This window comes from Tubulanus polymorphus, chromosome 1 (assembly GCF_964204645.1).
Source record: "Tubulanus polymorphus chromosome 1, tnTubPoly1.2, whole genome shotgun sequence".
In the NCBI taxonomy this organism is placed as follows: Eukaryota; Metazoa; Nemertea; class Palaeonemertea; order Tubulaniformes; family Tubulanidae; genus Tubulanus; species Tubulanus polymorphus.
The window spans coordinates 22,020,313-22,046,685 of NC_134025.1; the positions used below are offsets into that span (position 1 = coordinate 22,020,313).

At 37.6% G+C, this 26,373-nt stretch overlaps 3 protein-coding genes and 1 long non-coding RNA gene across 5 annotated transcripts; 1 reads left to right on the forward strand and 3 right to left on the reverse strand.

Annotated features, from left to right (window-relative positions):
- Positions 1-241: 241 nt before the first annotated feature.
- Positions 242-25,820, reverse strand: LOC141898518 (UTP--glucose-1-phosphate uridylyltransferase-like). Its single transcript, XM_074784453.1, has 14 exons — positions 25,631-25,820; positions 11,893-12,033; positions 11,580-11,687; positions 10,950-11,138; positions 10,010-10,143; positions 9,803-9,877; positions 9,256-9,389; positions 4,119-4,207; positions 3,782-3,850; positions 3,663-3,694; positions 3,307-3,403; positions 2,497-2,739; positions 2,002-2,106; positions 242-1,538 (listed from the first exon to the last, which is right to left on the reverse strand). Exons 1-14 carry the CDS (start codon positions 25,637-25,639, stop codon positions 1,431-1,433), a joined length of 1,533 nt encoding a protein of 510 aa, XP_074640554.1. The 5' UTR covers positions 25,640-25,820; the 3' UTR covers positions 242-1,430.
- On the reverse strand, positions 4,433-9,222 carry LOC141913719 (uncharacterized). The gene is made up of 3 exons (XM_074804973.1): positions 9,039-9,222; positions 6,653-8,261; positions 4,433-5,684 (listed from the first exon to the last, which is right to left on the reverse strand). Exons 2-3 carry the CDS (start codon positions 8,249-8,251, stop codon positions 5,478-5,480), a joined length of 1,806 nt encoding a protein of 601 aa, XP_074661074.1. The 5' UTR covers positions 8,252-8,261; positions 9,039-9,222; the 3' UTR covers positions 4,433-5,477.
- On the forward strand, positions 18,536-22,178 carry LOC141898561 (uncharacterized). Of its 2 annotated transcripts, XR_012618571.1 has the most exons (6): positions 18,536-18,550; positions 18,927-19,006; positions 19,687-19,789; positions 20,507-20,573; positions 21,884-21,960; positions 22,046-22,178. It is a non-coding gene; the product is annotated as an uncharacterized LOC141898561 (long non-coding RNA). The 2 variants fall into 2 exon arrangements; XR_012618570.1 differs by lacking the exon at positions 18,536-18,550 and having other exon boundaries at positions 18,852-19,006.
- LOC141898553 (uncharacterized) lies at positions 19,319-20,861 on the reverse strand. The gene is made up of 7 exons (XM_074784508.1): positions 20,675-20,861; positions 20,361-20,551; positions 20,226-20,267; positions 20,106-20,147; positions 19,875-19,927; positions 19,716-19,782; positions 19,319-19,634 (listed from the first exon to the last, which is right to left on the reverse strand). Exons 1-7 carry the CDS (start codon positions 20,838-20,840, stop codon positions 19,410-19,412), a joined length of 786 nt encoding a protein of 261 aa, XP_074640609.1. The 5' UTR covers positions 20,841-20,861; the 3' UTR covers positions 19,319-19,409.
- Positions 25,821-26,373: the final 553 nt, after the last annotated feature.

A 26,373-nucleotide genomic window follows, 5' to 3' on the forward strand; every position in this document is an offset into this window, starting at 1 on the left:
ACTCCTAAATCAATTGGGGCCAGTGATATTGGTAAGAATTAGGAGATAATTCAAGTTACTACAGTAGAAATTACTTAATTCAGATGACTATTCGACTGTATAAGATTCTAATAGTAAGAGACTAATGTACAACTGCCAATAGATGTTGAGATACAGCCCTTCCGGATTTTCCAATGCTGAAGACACCGTCCAGGGATTCACATCCATAACAATATAGTGAAAAGTACAAATCATTTGCGGTTATATTATTTTATTATAACAACTCTACTATAGCACCACCTGTAGTTTTAAGGTATCCATTCTGACATACAATAAATGTCACAAACATCATCATAAACTGAACATAAGTAGTTGATCTTCTATTGACATTACGTGAAGTGCATATACTGGTACATGATACACCGGTGTAAAGATTGGGCATGCATTTTGTGCGTACTAACTACTGTTTGAGTACATATATTTTTTTCTCATCCGAAAAGTCGTGAGTGCAAGATGTTATTAGCTTTGAACTTACGTACAAATACCGGTACTTAGAAATTTGACGTGTGAAAAATATGTAAATCAAATGATTTGCTACGATGCTTTTTCTCAATGGATCACATTTTTGAAGTACATTTACATCTTTGATAGTCTCAAATACAACATAAAACAATATACGTTCTCTGAATAATGCACAGCAATGTGTCGATGTAGAAATTTCATAAAACAAGCACTGAATCTAAAACATATACAAAGTTAACATCCCTTGATAAACCGAAATTGGTCCACGGACATAGCGCCCACTTGGCGAGATACTTGACAATCTGACAAATTCAATATGCAATGCCCCCTGACCTTGAAACTCGCCAAAATCGTAGAACATGACATGAGCTACTTTGCGATTGTGGTTACATTTTACACATACCCAAAATTGAGGCCAAATAAGATAATCCATTGAAACTTCCCAAAATAACTGGATTCGGTCTACAGATGAACGAAAGGTGAATGCAAAGCCCTTGACCCAATTGAGCTAATACTCTATCTACGCTTACATCAAGCCCTATCATCCACATTATCATCATAATCTTTGCGGATCAATTGTGAAAATTCGACGAGTAATTAATAAGTAAGGATGGCACATTTCGAGGAAAACTTCTGTACACCAGAATTTGGACATTCCAAACCATAACACATAAGAAAAGTCTTTTCATCAAAAATGAAGAAGGATTTGGTTATCCCAGCCACAGTGATCGAAACATCCGAAATGCAATATAGAATTCGTAAAAATTTAACAAAGAATAATCATAAATAGGAAAAGATAAATAAAATTCAATGTTGTTTGTTGCCAGATTTAGCATGATAACTAATAAGCGATCTGTATTGTACACTATATTTCATATGCACTCTACATCATCCATCTATAGCATAAAAGGAACTCTAGATCGATATCATTAATGATCCAATATTCGAAGATTTCCGGATACTATCTTATTTTCTAGAACTGCTCCCGATGGAATATCTATCCGATCGCCATGGTTCGCAATTATGATGACAGTACCCTGTAATAGGAAAAAAGAAATTATTATATAAAAGAAAGTATATCAACAAGATGCAAAAAAATTTGTCCCCAAATATTCCAAGGCTAATAAAACAGTACGATACAATATACGAGATAATAATTTATTTTCATCACTTTTGAATAATCACTTAGTTGGCTAGGGAAGATTGTTTGGATGAACCAGAACCGTTATTTCCAATTATGTACTTCAATTTAAACACAAAATTCTGTTAATTCAATGCTTATCACACAAATATATTTGTACCACGATTTCAAAACCAAACCCCTCTTTTGCTTCTGGTGGTTATGATGGATTTGTAAGGGACACCAAATTAAAACAAATCAAATTTGCTTATCAAATAAATAGGGCCTGTGCTAACTGGGCCTAATGTTGAAGGGCTACATTGGTACAGGCCCAGGCCCGCCAACATGACAAAATGATTAAAGATCATTATAAAACTTACTCGTAACGTGACATTTTTGCCAAATGTAACATCGCCGGAGACAGTAAGATGGTCTAACTCGAGCACATCGGGTATACTTTGAAACCTGTGTAAGAATTCTCTAACCTACAAATGAAAATAAAATGGATCGTTTATGTTACCGATTGTTTCATGGAGTCCTCCAGAAGCCGTGTCTGCACGGATCAGTCAATATCTCGGGCTTGAAATCGTCAATGATTGTTGGTCTTAGTTCGGTGAATGTGAGCCATCTACACTGATCATCAAAATGTAATATTGTACCAGTTATATAGGGACGTATCTATTTTCAACATATATTTACCCAAATTTACCACACATATTTGTGCAGGGCAAACTGATGATCGTTCCATCTAGAGTTGATCAAACTCAACACTTTAAATTTACATTAAATCAAAACACAGGTGTATACAGCCCGTAAAGTAATGTTAAAATTCATTATACGGCACTACATGGCATCAACTCTTATGAATGACAAACCTTTACGAATGAAGAACCGAGCTTTATCAACGGCACAGACGGAAACGATCTCTGAGGATTCATAGTCAAAGCGCCGTGTTTGATGGTGTATAGGTTACTCATCGCTATCAACAAGTCCGACGTAGTTTTCACGGGTAGAAATCGACTTCTCGGCACGTTGACACCGACTGCGCCGTCGAAGCACTTAATACCGGCTCCCACCGCAGTTTCCAACTGAATCACTGGTACACCACCGTCCAATGTCTGAAATTAATGACCGTTACATAATTCACTATCATTATGTTATAATGTACAGTAGAATCATGTCATTGTCAACTACCGGTATGTCTAACCATGAGTCGATAAGATACACAATATCTGTGTATGATGAATAAACGTGAGAAATCCCACAATAATTAAGCCAAAAATGCAAAGTTCTTGAATATGTATGCGTATGCGTATGCGTATATGAGCAATGTTTCGGCAAAAAAAAACTATTAGCCATCATCAGGCGTACTGAATCAGAACGGATTGACAAGATATTTATACAGGAATGTAAAAGAGGAACTAAGTGAGTGATTAAAAGTTAAATACAGATTAAAGTAATTAAAAACAAAGACTGGAAAACAATAGCGAAGTACAGAGTAAGTAATTGACAAACTAGGGGTTAAATTTTGTAATTTAACCCATAGTTTGTCAATTACTTACTCTTTACTTTGCTATTTGCTCAAATATATATACATTTCTATTCAAGAACTTTGCATTTTAGTTTCAGAGTCCATGGTCTAACTATAGAGAAGGGATCCGCGAAATGGTTTTTTCATGACGTACCTTCGGATTGACGATGATTTCAAGAATCAATTTACCCTCCGAAATCACACGATCAATCGCTTTCAAATTGATCCACAGATTGTTTGTATTGAATATTCTGAAAGCATGAATGAAAACTGCGGAGACCAATCAAACGACAGACACCATTCAGCTTGATCAATAAAACCTGCGATCAAATAAAAACCGTAAGAGGATTTTGATACTATGAGAATTCTCAACGTCATAATCCTTATGTGGTTTTTCTTAGATTGCACGTTCTATTCTTCAAGTGAATCTAATTAGACGGTCGCATGTCTATGAAAACCATCCAGTCAGCTTTTCTTTTCTAACTGTATTTAGCCAGAAATACAACATACCTAAACTTGCTAACACTTTTAAACTCATCCACCTGAAAAAATATGGAGCGTTGCAATGAACCGTTGTTAATCTTCAATCTATTACGATAATAACATCATATTTTGAACATTTCACTTACATTTTCTTTAGGAACTTGAGCAATTTCTAGAAGTCGCAATTTCCCTTCATATTCACAGAGCGTACCACCCTATGAAATACGTACATTAGGTAGAATCATTTTTCATCCGATTAAACAATTTTAAAGGAATTTCTCTTCAAATTCCAGGTTGTGTCGATGCTTAGCAGAGTTTCAATTATACGGGTAGTAATATTAGTCAAAAATGGTAACAACTTGGCTAATGTGATGACTAACTTATCTGACTTTGACTTTATTTCTAAAAATGCCAAGACATTCATACTCTAGTTCACAATGAATGAACTCTGAGCAACTTTGCGATTAAACTTCAGAAACATACCTTGACATCTGCTCTAGTTTTATCAGTGACCTCCATAACAAACTCCGGTGCTTGACCACTTGGCGGCTTGAGTAAGAAATTCAGAATATCTAGTCGTTTTGTTAAGAAAAACATATGACTAATAATTACAAGCGATATTTGTTGACAATAAAAATCAAATACTAACAACTTATCATTGTAAAAGACTTAACAGTTTATTGCAATATCATATGATATAAATAAATGAATACATATCCTTTGTAAATAAATAAATGAATCAATAAATTAATTTGATGAGACAAAACAAAGAATATATTAATAATGTACGTGTATAATATGAAGTATATAGGACAAAAAGTTCACCAGAACCCGATAGAAATTGAAGAGTAAATAAATAGGTAAATGAAAAATTGAAATCATACACACGATTAAAACAGCTGCTTCCACTCTCCTAATTCCGACAATCAAAAAAAAAACGATGGGTAAAAAAACCTTGAGATCGCGGTGAGCATCGCGCTGAGCTAATATCACAGAAAAACACAGAGACAGAAGAAGAAAACGAAATTCCATATTTTGTTCAAAAGAAGAAAGGTTTTCAGTTCGTCGACGTAGAGATGATTTGAAATAAGAAACGCGACACACAATAAGTTTATCACAGACATATGAGAGATGAGAGAGCACCAAATGTTATTTCATAATTGCAGGTAGAATACTAATTGTAATTCGGCAATACAGATAATGAATACAGGGAATTCGGTCGCAGGTCTTTTTGAGACACAGGGAATCCAGACCAATTCTTACGCAATAAGAGATAATCGAATGGAATCAGGCTCGAGTTCTTAGCAAATTGTAAATTCATTTTCAAATTCGAAAGTCGAGTCTTGTCGACTCTTAATTCATTAACTGAATGCTCTGGAACTGACGTTCGGTCAGTTCGAGAAATGATCACTGATAATTAAGCTAATCAATAATCAACTAAGCTAATCCATACAAACAGAACTAGGAAAACTAAGAATTTTACCTCTCCCAGATAAAGTATCGATCTGTACGGGTATAAAATGCAATGAGTACGATAGATACTACGCGTATATACAGAGTACTGATATTATCATATGAATTGCATGTACAATGCAGTTTTCAATTAACCGGGTAATAATATGCCAGACAAATGAAAATTCAGTACATACGCAAAGCAAAAAAAAGATTTCATGCATTTCAGAAACTCACAGAAAAATATCATAATTCACTTAACAAGATATGGTGAACAGTCGATAAAAGAACTTCCGATTTTTTTGAGTATATTTTTCTATACTTTTTTCTCAGTGCAATCTGTACGCGGGAAATACATCGAAAAAAAAAACTAATCCGAATAAAAAACGCTCAGTCTCGCACGTTCGCACGACCTTGAACTTTTCCGAGCAGGTCGACCAGTTCGCCGACAACGTACTGCGAATCGACGGCCGCCTTTTTCTCCGGGTTCAACAGCTCGTGACACAAACTCGAAAGGCGTTCTTCGAATTTGCGTTTGTGGTTTTTAGCGCGCGTGTTATTACTGCGATTGCGTTTGTTCGAGAACCAGGAACGCACCTGAAACGAAATACACGTGATTTAGTAGAGTTGCGGTAGTATTATGAGGCCTGAGGGGTGTTGTGCTGAATGGTGAATTTTTGAACCTGAATATCATATGTACCGGTGCAGATCCAGGGGGGTTTCTTTGGGACATTTTCTTTCTATTACCGGTATCTATTTTCAGTTTTTCAACGCAACATTTCAAAGTTCAAAGGTACCTTTTAAACATATGTGATGCATGAAAATCAATGCATGAAAATAAGACAAATTTTTCAAAATCTTTTAGGGGATCCCAGCAGAGCACTCCCCCTTTGAAAATCCTGGATCTGCCCTTGATATCGGTCTTCACAATCCTGGATTCAAATTCTGGTGGTGGCAGAGTTCTCTAGCACCTCTTCTTGATAATACACTGAATGGTGCTCGGTGGTGGGAGAGGTTTGTTATCATAACAGCAGCAATATTGCACTGAACATACATTTCAACTGCATTTCAATAGCACTTTTTATCTACAATATATGGCCATACCCTGTACAGATGTTTCATCAAGTACTAACACCTATTACCCAATACTTAGCATAATTATAAATCCAATATCTGATATCAAATACAATTCAAAACGATCAACATCATATACACAGCGTATACATAGAAATCAGCAACCAGAAATAATTCAACAAAATCAAGGTGACCACTTAACGCGCATATACAATTCCCCGAGTTCTCCACAAAATTCCCTGAGTGAATCAGAAAATTTCTAGGTTTACAATGTTACGATTCATTCATTTTTCAGTGAATCACGTATTGATGAAGAAGCATATAGTCAATAGTGTTGTCCGAATTTTCCAGGTTTTTGGTAAAATTTGTTAAATTCCCTGAGTTTTCCCTGATTTTTTCTAGGTTTTTCCGATTCCCTGAGTTTTCCAGTTCAGTGGCCGCCCTGACAAATGTTAAAACATTCGCCAGAAAGCTGATCGACTTTCATTTACCTGATTCACGGAAATATTTCCTTCTTCGGCCATATTGATCACGGTTTCCCGTTTCGGGTAGGGATTCTGCAAATTTTTCTCATACCAGTCATTCATCAGTTGGACGGCCTTAGCGGGCAGCGCCGTATTCGGAGCGCGCCTCGTCGACGACGACTCATACGACCCGCATTCGTTTCGCGACAGAGCAGAAAGGGTCGAAGCCGCAGCCGCCGTCATGGCAGTCATCCGTCGACGGCAACTTTCCTTCGCGGTATCGGGCTGAATTTTCATTGCCCTGCTCGTCGAGCTCTCCAGCGATTGCCGCTGATAAGACGCCTTCACATGCTGCGACTGCGGTTCGATCCTCACGTTGTTGATACATGGTCGCGTGCTATCTTGTTGACTGCAAGACATATTATCGTCGATCGAAACCTGAGATCTCGACCCTCGGTCTTCAATCGCATTTAAACTAGTACAAACCGGTATTTTTACCCCGAGCCGAGACGTCTGCGGACGAATGACAACCGACGGCAGTTCGCCGTTTTTGAAAATATCGACACCCGAATTCCTTTTACAGCCGAAACTTTGAACGCTCGCCGCATTATCGGAGAGCGATTTACTTCCGCTGACGAGCGACTGATTACGCGTCACGATCGGTGGATCCCGTATATAACATTCGGAAGCCGTTTCCGTGTTCAGCGTGCCCTCGACGGAGGGGATTCGTTTCGTGTCGCCGGTGTTCGACACCGGGGACGGCGGCGGCGTCGGCAAAACATCGCTCCGAATGCGATCGGCGATCGGTTTCTGTTTCCTGTCAATCGAATCCAGTTGTAGTTTCTGCGGCGAAATCGTCGTATTCAGTTTCATCGTCGAAACTCTGTCGGATTTTTCATCGCGCAATAAATACCCGATCGCGTTCATCGGTGGTGATTCGTCGTGGTAAACGTTTGAGGAATATCGGTGATGATGATGATGATGATGATGATGATGCCCGTCCATCAACAACAATGGATCGTGAACCGGACTCGGCAGATCGTCGAGTAAATTGACGTCTAATGGCGGCGATACGGCGCGTCCGTCCGCACGATCCAGGTCGTGAATATAATCTAAAACGTGTTGCAAATCGCTACTACTCAACGTTGGACTGCAACGATCGCGACTATCGGGACTTTTCGCGACGATTTCAGGTTCCTGATCGCATTTCAAGTCGTCCTTCATACTTAAATGACCGGACGAGCAATTTTCATTTTTACAAGAGCAATGCGGCTGCACGCATTTCGGATGAGCGACCTTTATGAACTTGTCCACGCAGACATAAGGCTGTTTGTTCGGCACGAATTGATTGCCGTACAAGGTTAAAGCGTGCGGAAAATATCCATGATAGTTTGTCTGGTGATACGGGTATGGCTGCGGGTAAGGCCAACAGTTCATATACGAGTACTGGTGATCACCGTGATACGCGTTGTAGTGTGCGTATTGTTGTGGCTGGAAGTATTTCGCATCATGCGAATGGAACGGTTGCTCCATCGCCGGAGGAGGTACCGCGTTGTATTGTCGGTCGAAAGGCGACAAAAATGGCGTCGATCGGTGCTTCAGGTAGGGTCGCTGCTCCGTATCCATGGCCTAGCATCTCAAAAAGAGGATTGCATGAGAATGAATATGAATTCTAAAATGTTCTATGGATTTTTGATTATCTAAACTTTCTACCGAGGAAATTGATCATTTTCACTTTTTAATCAGTCCCCAATACAACAGCAAGAACAGAACAACATTGGACATATTACGCCAAGTTTATGCTGCAGGACTTACATAACAGTACTACGACTTACATAAGTGTAAGTAACTGTTACAGCAATATACTGTTTAACAAGGACAGGGGAGGATGATATAAGTGTTCAGCAACGCAGGTCACATGGCCTGACTTTAAAAGGATAGAAATGGATTTCTTTAATTAGTACAAAATCTAATTTTGTTTCTTTTGATATCTCAAGTCAGTATTACATAAACATCAATCAGTAAACTGAAGTCTGATAAGTAGACATAAGTCGGACTTCAGTTAAATAGCGATCAACTAGCGTTATCCTATCTCATATATTTTAACCCATAAATATATATTCACACACTATTCTTCATTCCGACTTGAGCCTTTAACAAGGATTTGGTATTTTGTCTTTTTTCTTGTTCTGTGCAAATATAGATCTAGAGGAACATCAAAAACAACTAGGGATCTCGAAATAGCAACCAGTTTACAAGCGAACTGAACTGAATAGATTTGCGACATTATGTAGGTAAGTAATGCTCAAAATAACTACAAATGAACTTACTTACGTACAGGTACAAACAGGTATCTCACAACACAAATGAGACAAACTACTGGTCAGGGATCACGTGAGTAGTACTAACTTACTATGACAACTATGTGTGACATCATGTGAATTGACTGGCCTAGTTGACGACATCACCGAGATTGAGTATGATTCAAACCATCCATAACCATTACGGTTCACTTAACCCCGATATTGGTATATTTCACTTGTATAGAAGGTCAACCACCATTCGAAGAGGAACCTATTTCAGGTGTTGTATGCAAGTAATCCGCGACGAAAACGATTTATAAAGGATACTTAAGTCCACTGTTGCGCCCAAGTTGTCAATATTGCTAATGAAAATGAATTCTTTTCCATCGGCGATGAATTGCTGCAAAAGTCCTGAATTTGCTAGACTTTCGTATACATCACCGTGCCCCGGAGGATACCAACTGTTAAAAAAAATACAAGACTTACTCTAAACCGCTGGGGTCCGAATCCAACCGATCGCACAAAAATTAAGTATCTATTTCTTCTGAAAATGAAGTCCGAAAATGTTTCCTAGAGCTAGTGGTTTAATCGACGTTTCAACCATATTCTAATAGTCATCTTCAGGAATATAGTATAAGATGACTATTAGGATATAGTCTAAAAGTGAAATAAACTACATTAGCTCCAGGAAACATTTCCGTACCGGTACTTAGTTTTTCGTTATTATTGTGGGATTCTATCTTTATCAAAAGCTTAGCATTTTTGGTTAGGTTGATATTGACTTAATTCTGGCTTTTGGAAAAACAAAATTATCTTTTTAACGTTTTTAGTAAACCAGGGGAGGGGTAAATTTTCTTTTTTTTTCTCTCGTTACCTTTCTAAATTTGAATGCACGTCTTGCATGGACTTCGCGATCGGCAACAAGGATTCTTTATGTATCCTCGGATACCTGACATGAAGATCACAAAAAGCCTCAATTAATACGACAACATTACCGATACTTTTCCGACGCGGGATTTTCGGTTCACAATTACTTGGTCAAGTCTCTCTCTCTTTCTCTCTTTTCAAACGATATACTTACATGCTTTGATTGAAGCTATGAATAGTGACTTGAAGTTGGGAATATTTGCGCAAGATTTTTTGCGTGTCTTCGTCCGTATTAAATGAATTCATCAATACTAATGGCACATCGCAGCCGAACTGTTTGTTCAACGTCTGCAATTAATTGATCAATAGACAGATTTGCTGAGGATTGATCGACGTCGAAAGTTAGGAGCAGGTGCTGTTGGGGCAGCCATAGCAGTATTGATTTTCTCGTTATTCATGATTGTATGGACAGATTGAATATACATATAAACATGATGATACACAAGTGATATTGTCTGAATACCCGTTATCAATATCAATTGTCCGAATACCCGTTATCAATATCAATATCAATTGTCCGACTACCCATTATCAATATAAATTTTGCACCAGCGGATATCCGTATATGTACATAAAAGCAGTTACCATAACACAAAATGTTTATCGTTTCAAATGTGCTTATTCCACTAGACACCAAAAAGAATCACCTATGCTACGCGCTGAATTGATCTACTAAACCCTCATGGTCTGCTCCCTGCTTCAGTTACACCCTAGAGACTCATTCCGCTTCAGACATATCTACCGGTATACACGAGTGGATATGGTTGATTTCATAGCACTCGACGCTGACGTGATGAAGTACTTCGAAGCACGACTATCGATAAGGGCAGTATTATTTATTGGTACACGTCCCTTTCAAACCCACCAAACCTGCCAAATATGTCCTGACCAAACAATATCATTACACTAGGATTGAAACCCACGATCTATTGACAATGACCAGCGCCCGGTTTTATAGACAGGTATTAACTTTAACCCGGGGGCTAACTCGCTAATTCATTTTCAGTTTAGTTAATCCCGGGGTAAAAGTTCATACCAGTCTATAAAACTGGGCCCAGGTCACTAAACGGAAGTCCATATTACTATCTACTCACCTCGATTTGTTGCACGGTTAGATCGAGGAAGGTAAGCTCGTTTCGTACGGATATCAAACTTTTCGGCCCTTTACATCCCATACTAGTTCCGAGACCGCCGTTTAGTTTCAGAACGACAAGTTTATTTAGCATGCTTTGAATATCATCCAGATTTGAGGGGTCGACCTTCAGTTCATTGTATGATTTCACCTGCATATAGAATCGAATACTAACATATTAGGGCATAGATTGCTCAAAAATACAACAGGGCACTGATACTCCGGGTGATTAGAGTGAAGTCTGGAATTGGTACCCGAGAAAACCTCCCAGTGTACGAAATACCGAAGAAATCAGGTCAAAAAAGTGTTTATTCCATCCAAGAATGCTTCATAAGTCCATCAATTAAAATCTTCTAGGGGAACAATGCTTCCTGCTTGCAGATACTACTACGCAGCATCGGCTTCATTCTAACCATTTGTAATCCCATTTGCGGGTCAAGAGGTCTTGGTGCCGTGTACTTTTTCAGCGCCTCTAAAAAGTTTGATCGGTACCGGGTAACTAATTTTTTCAGTAACATTTCATTGACGGATCCTTGAAGTTTGAAAATTCTCTGCTTAACTTGAGTTGGTAAATGCAATATACGACACTTACCGAACCCTCGGGCAGACGGCTGATCTTATCCCAATGAATCGACGGACCAGTCTCGAGTAAGTAGCGCGAGAACAAAACCTCATACGCGTCAAACTCCTTTTGAATGCTCTAATGGAAGAATAAAAAATGAACAACAAATGAAGCGTTTACAGTTTGAGCTGAATGAATAAATAAATAAAACACAGGATTATTCTTCGCCACTCGAGAGAGCTAGAAAAGATTGCGGTCAGAAAATGGTGTCCACGAAATGATCGCAAAAATCGTTGAGAAACGGTCGACAATTCGGTATAAAAAAAACAATAATTTCGCGTACCCGACGTTTTTCGTTGTCATCGGCCGACGTTTGGATGAGTTTCGAGAGTTCGTTCGACAGCGCATTCTGCGCGTCTCGCCGCGTCAATTCTTTGAACACCACTTCGCTGGGGCTTCGTCTGTGGCCCTTGCGGAAGCCGTTCTGAAAAATACAACGTTGACATTCTTAGAAACATGGCTAGATTGATTTCAACAGCGGTATAATGCGATGTCTGGCTATTCGATCGATCCGATTCTAAGAACTTTTTTCTTGTTTACAATAGGCGATGTATTCTTACGACGAGCGACTGTTTTGAGATCGTGTGACAGTTGGTCCCTAAAGAATCGACTAATGACCACATTTTTTCTAGCCATGAATAAGGCTTAAAACATTGATTTCTTGTTTCTCCTTTCTGCCAGTGAGCTTATAAGTTGCCCGACTGGCCGCCTATCCTACCCTGTAGGACTGTTTTTAAAATCGTGATCAATTTTATCATAACAGACCCGGCAGCTATAGAAATGAACTGATTACAAATTTTATTATTTTGACAAAAATGACCCGGCCGCTGCGAAGAAACAAGGTATTATTTTTGTTTAGCCTAATAGCTCGAGTAATAACAATGATTGCGCATATTCCTTGCAACCAATCAGCTAACGTTCCCCTGTAACAGTTCAGTCCACTGCCAATTCCCACTCTTAGTAACCAGGCCTTTTTTCGATTACTTGGAGCACGGATGCCCCTCCCAAAATTCCGCAGTCAATGAAATATATCTGATAAGGATAGTGGCCACTTTCCACCCATTTTCAAAGTTTCCCCGAGTTTTCCCTGTGACTACACGAAGTTCCCTGAGTGAATCATCAGAAAAATTTCTAGGTCTAAAACTTAACAATTCATTCATTTTTTCATTCGATCATGTACCGATAAAGAAGCACGCAGCCGATAGCATCAAAGATATTACAAAGTTTTTGTCTAATTCCATGAGTTTTCCCTGATATTTTTCCAGATTTTATTCCGATTCCCTGAGTTCTCCCAGGTCAGCGGCCACCCTGCCAGCTGTAAATTTGCAGAATATATATCGTGAATGAAATCTAAAACGTTCGAGTTCAAAACGCGTCATATGTAAAATTCATATTTCAAACACTTGACATGAATAACACACAATGTAACCGACAATTTGTATATTATACAAATGTACTTATACTTAAAAAATGCTTTCCTGAACACATTTGCATTTCTTAAAAAGCAGACAGCAGTACATTTCTATGATTGATCTTAAACGATCAACCTATAGCCTTCCACATTTACTTCCTTTTAGGTAACTCAAGAGGGCCCCAAAGCCGTAGGTACAAAAAATGTGTTACAACAGAAGAAATAGGTACTAAAATGTGCTTTTGAAATGTGTCAATATCATACATAACTAATATATGATCCAGGAATATCAAATCTAATTCAACAGTGTAAATCCTTAAGTAAGTAAATAGCAATTAGAGTCATAGGGCTGAATGATATCGGCAACTAGGTGCATCGCAATGTTTTGCAAAGAAGGTTTCATTGAAATATGAAAAATAAGAAAAATATCAAATTCATCAGTGAAAAGATACTCATAAACATAGCTCTTTCTTTGTCTCTGTATAGATCAACAAAAAGTGAAATCATCAAAATTTATCAAAAATAAAATAACAGTTATGAAATATATCTAATTTCAAAATAAACGCCAAAATTCCTAATCGCAATCGTTACTTTGAAACGTCAATATTGATGATGTAGTACACATCAACTCAGGCAGAACCCCTTAAATAACGCATACTACCTATCAATGTATATAAACGTTATTCCAATGGTTTTTACAGGAGTCCGGCATGATTCCTTAATGAACTGTCTAAAAAATACACTTTGCTAGATAACTTTAGACTATAGAATGATGAAGTCGTTAGTCTTCAACTGCAGGGCCGCCAACCTCTGAAAAGTGCTATCGGTTACAAATTGAAATTTTTCCAGAGGTAACATTTCATTGAAATGTGAAAGAAAAATGTTCAAATTCAGTAAAATCAACAGCAAGACCGTCCATAACATCTTTCATATTTCAGTATGAATCAAACAAATGAAATCAGTATTTCTTGTTATAAAAAACCGAAAATCAGGAACAGTTGGCAGCTCCGCGACTCATCCGGCGAAGCTTTGTGAAAACCAGTAACGTTTGAATCAACCGCTAATATACACTTCAATATTTACAGTTAAAAGTTCTTTCTAACCCCACTATTGGTATGAATGAAAAACATGGCGTAATACACAAACTCAGCATTACGGGTATAAAGAATGGTATTTCCTTCGCGTTCGAGTTACGATTGAGCAATTTTTTTTTCCGAGCAAAAGTTTGTTAAACGAACATCAAAAACGATGGCGTTATAACGGACATTCACCGCATATCTAACTCACCAAATCGAGATATTCTACGGGCAAAACCGGTAACATCGGTTCGCCGCGAACGGTTCCTCCGTAATTACGGCACGCGAGACCGATATCCTGCATTACGCGCGCGCAAAATCACAGCTTACACACACACACAGAATCGACGAATTAGCGAGACTAAAACACTATAACGAATGTCAAGGAGAGACACGATATATAGATATATAATTGAACCGTACCAGCTGGCGCGAAGGCAAGAATGCCGCGCACGCTGGCTTTCAATCGATTGCAACGCGAGCATCATTTTTTTCCTCTTTCGTTTTTTTCTAATCAAAGCAAATATCCTATTGTTCGAACGCGTGTTGTTTTCACTATTCCGTCGATAAACCCATGATAAAAAGCTTACATCGCGCGGAGATGTATTCATGTCGCACGGTGATGTACCTACATCGCGTGGTGATGTAATAGTCCGGTATTGAGGATAAAGCCGCTATCTCATGAGCATTTCTGGCCCCTGACGAGTTAAGCGCGGAACAAATGTTCACAGTTCACACAGGTGCAAACGGGCCATGTCGGACCAGGCCTGAGCCAAATTCAAGCACATGTCAAAATCATTGCGAAGTGTGAATTGCAACTGGTTCCGGAAATAACGGAGCAAGATCTGACGGTCAAGATCAGCGCAATTTAATGAACTATTTTACAGTCGTTGCTAGTCGCCATTTTGTTAGGGTATTTTAGTCTTGTATTGTTGGGTTATTTTTTCCCGTTTTTGAAAACTATTTGCAGCGCATGTTTTATCATATTTCGCTGGTCCTTAGATGGATTTTGAAAGCTTCTGCGACAATCTGACAACAAAACTCCGATATGAATTATCAAGGTAGCAAAGGAATCTAATAAATTCAACACAACCAATCATACTAGTATGGTCTATTATACCGGTACGAGTGTGGAGCGGTGTGGGCGAGTGGTTAGAGCGTTCGACTCTGGGAAGCCAGGTCATGGATTCGAGCCTCGTACATTGACGTAGTGTCCCCGAGCAAGGCGCTTATCCTCATAGCCGCTCTCCACCCAGGAGTAAATGGGTACCTGACCTGATATATAACTCCCGAGCGCCTAGTAGCAGCTCGGATGTTTCTTCTACCAATAAATGGTTAGAGTTATAAATAGGCTGGGCGCCAATAGTATGGATTTAATTGAACTTTGTATCACAGTGAAAAGGGCACTATAGGTATTAAATTACTATTAGTATTACTACTTACTATTAAAACTTACTATGAAAACTCAAAGGTAAATCTAAATTATACATCATCTGAGCCTAATACACAACCACCTGCCTTTTGGTTCCGGCAAAATGATTACTGATGATTGTTATAGTGGAACCTCGAGAGTATACCCAGCCCTAATTTCGACTTATAAGTCACTTTATATGAAATGATTACATACGTAACACCAAGAATACTAGAACAAGAACGTTTCCACGGAATTAACAGTTACAAAACTGGATTTAAAAGTGATTTTTTTTTTTACCACGCAGCAATTAGAAGGTTGGCAAGTAAAATTTGGTGACTAGACATAACTCGTATTAGTTGAAACAGTTTGTTAAGGTTTTCAATAGTCGATATCTTTAACTTTATTCAATCAAATGGTTAGGCCTACAAAATATGCTTAATCTGGATCAGTTTAATCCGCAGTTATTTCACTATTGATCCACTTCAAAGAGCTTAAAATACATATATTGTACAATACATTCGGTTTCTGAATGATTGGAATAAATTTGTAACGAGGTTGCGCTCTGCAGTTATTTATCAAGATGACTTCATGCGTCAATGTATACGTAGCTGTTTTATTGATGACAGATACAAATATTTATAAAGATGACATCTTTCGCTCAGCTTACAGGCACAGTAACGCTATAGATTTAATTAAATCCAACGCAACATATTATATTACTTAGCCATATCATTTATCTCCCGTTATATGCATTGCCTCCGTTAAATAATTGGACCCAAATCGAAGCCTTATTTAGATCGAATTCATGGCAAAGACATGCTACTATTGGGACAATAGCGTGTATGAATTCATGTTTTCATGCTAGAAAATGAAGAAATTGATGAAAATTGTTAATTTTTAAGATAAAGAGCGATGGGGCAGTAGCGGGTACGAATTCACGTTTTCGCCCAAGAAAATGAAGAAATTAACAATTTCACAACCATACTCTAGATAATTCATAATTCACGTATTGAATTCATAAAATTGTTAATTTCTATGAAAGAGTGATATAAGTAGCAACAACCCAACTATGCCACTCAAAATCATAACATACAGGCAAATGAATGTCTAACACGTAGCCTCAGAAACATGTGTCGATAAACCATTCAACTCTGACCAAATGACGTTCGAATCCCCGTCCCGCTCCATTTGTTGATTGCAGAGAAATTCACGGAAAACATACCAGGAGATCGAAGTCACGCTGATTATAGCTGCACTATCACTAGTTAGACGGCACCCAGGGCCACCAACCTCTGAAAAGTGCTATAGTAACAAACTGAATTTTTTTCAGTAACGTTTCATTGAAATATGAAAGAAAATGATCAAATAGGCCTAATCAATAATCAACAATAAGACCCTCAGTAACATCTTTCATATTTCTGTATACATCAAACCAATCAAACCAGTTTTTTGTTGTTGTTATAAAATAGTAACAAATACTGAAAATCAGGAACAGTTGGCAGCTCTGCACCTCGAACATACCAAATTTGGAAAGGGCTAAGTCACATACATTTTACTGAATTGGCTACAGAGAGTTATGACTGGACCCGCAAGATGTTGCCGGGAGTATTTTGCCCCAACATTTATGAGTCCCCAGCAATTATTCGTTTCAAAAATTTTGATGACTGCTGTTAATCATTATATCTCTGTACACATCAATCAACAGTAAATTCTAAGAGATTTTCTAAACAATTAAAATGGATAGGCCTATAGCCTATACTCCGCGAGCGACACACGCAATAGACAGATTTTAAGATAAAAGAATAATAATAATCCATCAGTCAATACAGACATAAATTTTTAGGAAATGTAGAAATTATATGAAATCTGAAATTAGTTTGATGACGAATTGGTGACCATTTTATTTATTACAATTAAATTCATAACCCCAGAGTACGATTTAGAGTTGACCTGGAACCAGTTGCTGTCCACACATACAGATGTAGTCCGTTCTAAAATTTAGAACGGACCTGGACCAGTCTTTTAGGTTGGATTTTAATTGGATTGGTCTAAAATGGAAGGGACCAATTTAGAATGGACAGTGTGAACGCTTGGTCCATTGGAACGGGTCAAATTTTGACCACAAGTACCTCATAAATTCAGTTTTTCATAGGAAATATTTCCTTGATTTCACAAAATCATGCAGGAGTCAAAATTTAACTCTTCACATAAAAATCTATTACCCTCGCTATAATAAGGGTAGGCCTACAGAGTTACAAAAGGCAAAACAAAAAGTTAACCTAAAGGCAAAAATAATCAATTCACCATCCACTTCGAATGCATGTAGGCCTACAATACGATTATCTGCTTTGCATGATTGGAATGAATCTACTGGTACTTCGTCCAAAATGACGCCTACTGGTATCAGATACTACTGAGGTAGGAAGGCCTACTATTGACCTCTTATTGATTGACATCAGTATATTAGTTATGGGTTATATACGGACACAACTACGAAACAGAACACCAAAGTTCTAATTGTTACACTGCTAAGTTATCATTAATTTCTGACAATACCCTTGAGCATTACACCCTAAAGGCTAGCTTATGTCAGGCTACAACACAAAGGGTACCCACGCAACTGGGAGGAAATGCCACCTTTTGGCAGCTTAGTTTAATGTTGGCTGCACTTTATTTCCAGCAACTAGCGCGATATGATCTGCGGCCATTTGCCAAGACCTGCTAAAGCCGGGTGACTGCCGATCGCCGGTCACAGCAACACCAGCAATCGGGAGTGATTTTATAGACCAGAAAAAATTTGTGATCACGCTTGCACAACTAGCAAGCCATTTTTCTGTTAAGGGTGAAGGACCTGAGGAGTAAACTTTTGTATGATATAAACATCTACTTTAGAATAGAAGTTCTTTTTTGAAGAAGAAAAATATGAACATAATAAATCCCCCAAAAATGTTATTAGGGTAACTCCACGTAATTTCGGAAGGTATTTTCGGATGCGCTGTTTTGACGGATGATTTTCGACATGAACAAATGCCGTTGGAAGGTGGATATTTTTACAGCCTGATATTTCTGCTTCCAAATATTACTCCAGAATCGATTTGAAATATATCCATTAAAATAACTTACCAGTATGAGACATTTATAGAGACAACATAATTTCGGAAGCCCGGGTTACGTAATTTCGGAAATAGTCAACATAAATTCGGAAATGCATATATTCGTTATTTTTGTGTATGCGTTCTATGAAACTAGGCTAGAACGTATTTGGGTTATACTAATTGCTTCTACAGGGGTGGCAGCATTTAGTAACAGCTGGTTAGATCAGAAACATCTAGGGACAAGACACCATTTGGGTTCGAATCCCATAAATATTTTTTTTATCCGAGTGGAATTTCCAGCAATTGTATGAATTTCTACAGCCTACTAGATGGTGGATATGGTAATCCCAATTCACCAAGATAAAAGGAAGACCGTTAGAAATGCAGCAACCGTCGAGAAGGTACATGTAATAAACTGATTAACTAACATGTAATGTAGGCCTAAAAGGCGTAACAGAAAGTAATAAATTTTTATTGCACTATTTATAAACATTTTTAAGACTAGATGAGTAACAAAAAGAGTAACAAAAAACAAACATACATAGGCCTACATATATACACATACATACATACATAAATACATACACACATACATAAATACTTGGTAAATACATACATACATACACACATACATAAATATATACATAAATACTTGGTAACTACATACACGCATACATAAATACATACACACATACATAAATACATACACACATACATAGATACACGCACACGCACACACGTATATACAATACAATAGCAATACAACTTTAAGGCCTCTCTACGTAACAAAACGTAGTAAGCCTATTACATGCAAGCGAACAAATCGCAAGTCTTTGAAAATTCATCAACTTGAAATGCCATCTGCATCCTCGTATTTACCACCTCAGGCGGTTTCAAGTTGTTCAGTACATTCTCAACGGGATGCTCTTCGATAATATCCACATCGGGCCAAACGAATAAATTTTTCTTGCAGTGTTGTTCAAGAAACTGAACGGATATTACTTCTCCGAAGTCCAATATCTCTAGAATCTGCAAGCAGTTAAACATAACAATCACAGGAGAATTGTATTTTTCCTTTCAGATAAAATAATTCAGCCGATTAATACATACCACTCCAAAGTATAAGTGCTTCCTGCGCTTCTCACCTTCCTGATAAAGGGCAATATATGAACCTTCACTACAAAGTAAGTACCCCGGTACAAATAAATTATTCATCACTAGTGACTAGATATTTATATTTTATATTTAGAAGCGCAGCAAGTTATTTACCTTATGTTGATTTCGTAAACCATGTTGACACCACTTGTCTCAGGCACAGGATCCTGAAATTCAGAATTACACATTATAGCCATTCTCAATATGAAATTTTAATTAAACGGTTTAATTTTTGTTCAATAAACTTATATATAATTTTAGCCTACCGGTTACCGGGTACCTCAGTTACTCATATTACAAATAAACTGACGAAAGTGAACACATATAACATATTTTTTTACTCACATGAACTACGGCTAATTTTTCCTTGTCTGGTCTTGATGGAGCCTGAACAATAAAGGAATACAAAGTATGAATATTATTTTCATTAAATTTGCTCATTTCAAGAGATCTTTTTCAACTTACAGGATTAATGGAGCAAGTTCCATTTTGTGGTCTTGTTGAAGCCTGCAAGAGTTTTTATTAATTATTGAATTAATTTCTTTATGATGTGTGTTTTTCACCGTTTGATATGAATCGTAGAACTGTTCTTAAACTTACCGTTGTCAAACATTTCTTTTTCCTTCTTTCTAGTTTTTCCTTTTCTTTTTGTTCTTTCAACTTCTGTTTTGAAACCGCATTTGCATATGCATCATCCGCAGTTAGAATGAAATAACGCTTATCATCGCGTTTTCTTTTCTTTTCAGTTGGCATCAGTACGGGATAATCCAGCACATCATTGTCGGGATCAGCTAAGTACATCAAAATTAATCAGTAAGTATATGCAATTTGTTTGTAATTATATATTATTTATACTGCATATTTACATGGCGAATAAGTATTATCATTATTTTAAAAATGATCTTAACTCTTACCTGGGGATGAGTTATTTTCGATCGGGAAGCTATCGATAACTTCAGCTGATGATTTAGTTTTCAAAATTTTCCATGCTGAATACAGTGCATCATTAGTCAAGTCACAGCCTTCGGTGTATCGTTCTTCAAATTTTTTCTTCATTTCCGAGGAAATGGCTGATTCCATTGCCTTTAAGGCAATGGAATGACCATCGATAGTTATAGGCAGTGTCTACAAAATAATATGGTCAACCACTGATTGAGAAGATTATAAAACAATTCACAAATTAAAATATCTCATCCATTTGAAATCATCAATAAAATCTGCAATTATCATTTTGAAAAGGATATATTGTGCTTGGACTTGAGAGACTGAAAAAATCAATGATCATGAAAAAGGTTAGAAACTGTAACACACAATGCAACAAACACTCGAACAGGTCATTAGTCCAAAAACAATCTAAACAAATTAAATTAATCATAAAAAAGTTGAAGTGAAATTAAATCACTATTCACACCTCACGAAATGGTTTTTCAACTGTTGTCAATACATTAGATGCAGATTCCTAAGTAAAAAGTAATGTGAAGAAAATTTTTTTTTTTCATCTTTACATTTGATAATATATATGGAACTAGGTTCTCTTAGATATATTTTAGATTTTTGTGCAAGTTTTACGAGAAAAATACCTTCGATAATCCTGAAAATGGATCTTGCATCGTTTCAATTGTAGGATCTGATACCTATAACCCATTATAAAAAAAAACATGTAGGTACAGTTAACCTCAATTAAGGGCAATACGGGTTACTTATTATTCAGTAACTCACCACATCAGCAACTCTTGTGCTTGATGGTAAAAAAGCTTCCTTGGGAATGATCTCGGGATTGAATGGAAAAAGACCACATGCTCGAAAACCATTTATAAGGTTCTCCGGGGTTATACTGAGCCATGTTGGTCTGAAGATCTCAAAGAAACAACTTTTGTTCACTATACGTCCCGGATTTTCGTTATGAAAATTCAAACATAGGCGATTCCATGATGCTTTCAATGTCTTAAAGCATGATCTTCAAAGAAAGTGAAACATTAATTAGTCAGTTGAGGTCTAATTTCATTGGAAGATGTATTCTTTAATAAAATCTGTAAGAAGTGTGTTTACCGATCTAAAGGTTGCAACCAATGTGAGGTATGTTCTGGTAATTCTAACAGTGTTACTCCATTTTCTCTTGCCAGCTCGACCAATTCAAGAAAATTGTGGCTGTTATGTCCATCGGATATCAAAATCTGTGGACGAGCCGCTCCAATAGCAGGTAAAAAATTTTTCTTAAACCAAATCGTTGCAATTCCCTGTTGAAATCATGAATACATGAAATTTGACAATGCTTTTCACTTCAGGAGCCTGATTCAAAATGTGACTGACAACTAATTACCTGTTTCGTCCAACCACTCTCCGATACAGAAACTGTCGTACCTGCCGGTGCGTTCATTGTGTCAACTGAGAGTAATGATGCTGCCGTCTTGCCCTTAAAAATAACGTTAGGGGCCAGCATCTGCCCAGCAGCATTTCCACATGCCATGATCGTAACTGTTTCGCGATTGCCGCTGATTCGAGATTGAACATACTTGCTCCCTTTTCTGTAAATAAGAGTTTTGAAAATAAAATTTTCATCGTTATAACGTTCATTCCTAAATCTGTTGTTTTATGACTGTGGTATTGAGTTTCTGTATCTGGATGATTGCTGATAGTCGGAAATTAAAAATACTTCAACAACTCATTAGAATATTGCTGGGCTTAATAACTTGGGTTTGATAAGGGCTATTTATAGACCAACAGTTGAAGTATTTAAATGATAGGCTAATTTAGTTCAAAGCCTACCGTGCAACAATTTTTCCGGGGACATGAGAAAACTGAACGCCAGTTTCATCGAGATTCCAAATATGCATCGGTTGAGCATTTAGCAATACTTTTGTGGCCGATCTAAAGAACATTCCAACCTTCTTAACATTCATGCACTGATGTCGGATTGCCGCAGTGCCCTCTGGCTTTCGGAGTGCAACAGTGGGGTTTCTAGTTTTAAAGCCAGCCCAGAACTGGTCACTCGGGATAATCTAAAAGTAAAATATATATACCAGTATTAATTATAAGGGATAAACAACAACCTTTTAGTGAAAATCGTTGGCCTACCTGTTTAAATGGTGTCCCCCTTTTTAAGGCGAGATCACCCGCATATTTCAATAGATTTCCCTTTGAAAAACCGTAACCGAGGTCTGCACGGTTTTTCGCGAAATCCGCAAGTTTTGATTCATCTGCCTCAGACAGATTCGTCGGTCGACCTAGTTTCCTTCCTGCAGGAATTTTCCCACTTATTCGGTCATGTAATGTTGATTTTGGTACGCCAAAGTTTTTTGCTGCCGATAATATTGACATCCCATTCTGAACAGCCTCAACAGCTTCACCCATTTGCACTTCTGTCCAACGCCGATACACTTTTGACATACTTAAAAATAAAAAACATTGTAAATATCATGTTGATTATAAAAATAATAATAAAATGAATTCATTTTCTTTTATAAATAAGCCTTAATTATTTTCCTTAGTAAATATCATCACATGTTATTAGTTACAACCTGATCTCAGAATGGCATTTTCATAATTTAGGCCTACTGATAACTGTGTTATGGAGACTAGGTTATAGGCCTAGGCTCTGGGGCTAAAATGATGAATCAATTTGCATTTGTTTTCAGTATGCACTCTTTTGTGACAGTTATCTCAGAAAAAGGCCTGTTTGATGATAGACTACCGAGAAAACACACACAAATACCATCTATACATAAATTCGGAACTTCCGAAATTACGTGAACGAGCCAGAATAACCGGGTATACGATATCCGAAATTATGTGTAGGCGAGCGAGTTTCTAAAAATCGCTGATATTTCATCAATGACCGTATTCCAATAGCGAATGAATGTTTATAAACAAACTTTTTACTTCCTAGAACTTCTTAGTAGTGTTTACATAACAGCTGGCCGCGAAATGCCGTAAAAATGGGGCAATCAATAATGTACTTACATGACCGATTTTTATCTCCTGCTTCGCTGGTTTCGTGTGCCGGGAAGAAATGCGTACTACGTCATCAAAACGGCGCGGATTTCCGTGGAATTCCCAGGAAATACCAACCTACCTCCCCTTTTTCAAATTTAAGCTCGTCCGAATAGGTATTCCCTCTACGCGACTGCTGAGAGGCCGTAGAAGAAAACTTCCGAAATTACGTGGTCTTCCGAAATTACGTGGAGTTACCCTAATCGAAAGAAAAAGTACACGATGTTTCTCTTACATGAGAACATACTGCACTGCGTATGCTTATTCTAAAATTAAAATGCATCAGTTTTCAGGTAAGGACGACAAAAACGTTTTCTGAAATAGGGCACCCTAAAAGTTCACATGATCTATCAACACACGCTCATTGGGCTAAGAATTATTTTTCTGTTGCGTCGATAGTTGCTGCACACGGGCGACTGATGAGTGATTTAACTGCAACTCGCAATTTTCCATTGCACTATATCGAACATGTTTGCGCTCGAAAAAAAAACTGTTCGGACCCTGTAGGCCGGAGTAGAGAATAGGCAACTAGTGGGATACAGCTTGCGATGAGACCAGCTTGCGGCCTACCATATGCCGCCAGTTGCTGATAACCCCAGTACCTGTCACCCTGTAGTCCGACAATTGTTTGCCGTTCGTGTTCAAGAAATGCATTTAGGCTATGGATTTTAACTCACAATTTCTCATGCGGACAAGTACAAAGGGAAATAGACAGTTCATCATAGGCCCAATTTATTCACTTGATATGAAATTCATTAAAGTAAACATCTGTGGGTCGGAACTCAAGCAGTCATCCTAGTGCGCAGAGATAACTAAATTCACCATATCATATCGCATTTTGTTCGGTTAATATCTTACGTGTTTGGCCAAAATCCCAGTTATGAATGGAAAATAACGTATTAGTATACATATACATGTATATAAATGATATATAGACACTTGTGAAAATCTCTTTTGAGATTATTCAAAAGTTGTAACCTAGTTATGTCCATTTAGGAATTCCATACAACCTAACGCCAACCCTAACCTATAGCCTAAATCATACCCTACACCTAACCCTAAAATCTTATTCAGACCTTTTTACTGATCGTAATTGAAGACATCTATTTCTAGAAATATATATATTGGGAAAACAGTGTTTACTAGAATGATGTCAAGTTTGGCAAAACATCCACTTTCTTATTCATTTGGGTTTTCAGGCACGGATCCAGACAGATACAGACGGATGCAGCACGTGCGGTAGTCGCAGTTTTTAAATGCCCTTGAAAAATTTATGTTTTGGGAAAAAAGTAAAGGGCACACAATTTGTGCGCCATAGAAAATAATTGCCTTTCTGTACTAGGCCTAAAGCAAAATGTGAATGATATAAATTGCCCAAAATCATAAAAGGCAATCTAAGACATTTTTTTTTACTCAAAAGGGGCACTATTCTAAAAGAAACATTATTGTTGCTCTATAAATTTAATCGAAAAAGGGCAAATTTCGCCAAAAATCTAAAAAAGGCACAAGCAAATTGAATGTGAAGGCAAATTTAGTGGCATGATACCAATGAATGGCACTCAAACTCAAACTCGCTTGCTGGGCATTAAGGGCCCTTTTCAAAGTTGGTGCCCTTTCTTCACTGTGCTATAGTCACTGTATGGCCCTGGATCCGCGCCTGGATTTTTCACTTGAAATGGGTAGTTTTAGGTCACCTTCCTATTTTACTTATGTTGTGCTAATATCAGTATTACTATTACTTAGGATTAGATTATGTTTAGGTTCATAAGCACCATAAGGGACACCTAAACTACAATTACTTCGCGTGATTTTTTGTTATTTTGGAGGTCAAAGATTTTGACATTGGATTGCCTTTTTACTTTCCTTTTATTTTAACTTACCTTCGACATGTTTCGGACTATTTAACAGTGATCTGGTCGAGGGAAATTCTGTTCTCAATGTCAGATATCAGTCATTGATGCCTGGTATTTAACAGCAATCGGTATTTATTGTAGAATCGGTTGATATCGACAAATTACAGGTGTAAAGATGACAAAAAAAGGAACTGAAAAAACTCCAGACTCCTTGACATAGAATGTCAACTATGTATAGATGCAGCTGTAATTAAAATGTCAGTCGATTGCCAGTGTAGGAATTAAGTCCGGTTCCGCATTATTTACTTCACACTGTCGGGTACACCGGCGGGGCCTCTAGAATTCGTGAAAACATTTTAGTTATCTCATATAATAATAGAACATTCGAATTGAGAATACTTTTCTCTCTGTCTCCAGTCCGAATACAACCAGCTTAAATACTAATATATAGACTATTCTCAGTGTCTTCAATGGCTAATCTGTAAAAAAACAGTGGTTTCTCATGTTTGCTTGAAGCCGAATATGTTTCTTTCTGTCAACCAGCTAGAATATTCTCCAATGCTGCCTAAATAATTATTGAGGAAAACTAGGGTTTGCCAGAAGTGACCTGAGAGGGTCTGATGACACAGCAGCAGTAGATGTGGAACAACACGCTTCCAAACAAAAGCCAGGGCCGTAGTGATGTTGGTCATTGACAGTGGATACGCTATTCGAACAAGACACTTCTTCAATGCAAGGACACTAAAATTTCCCATGAAAAATGTCTAGCG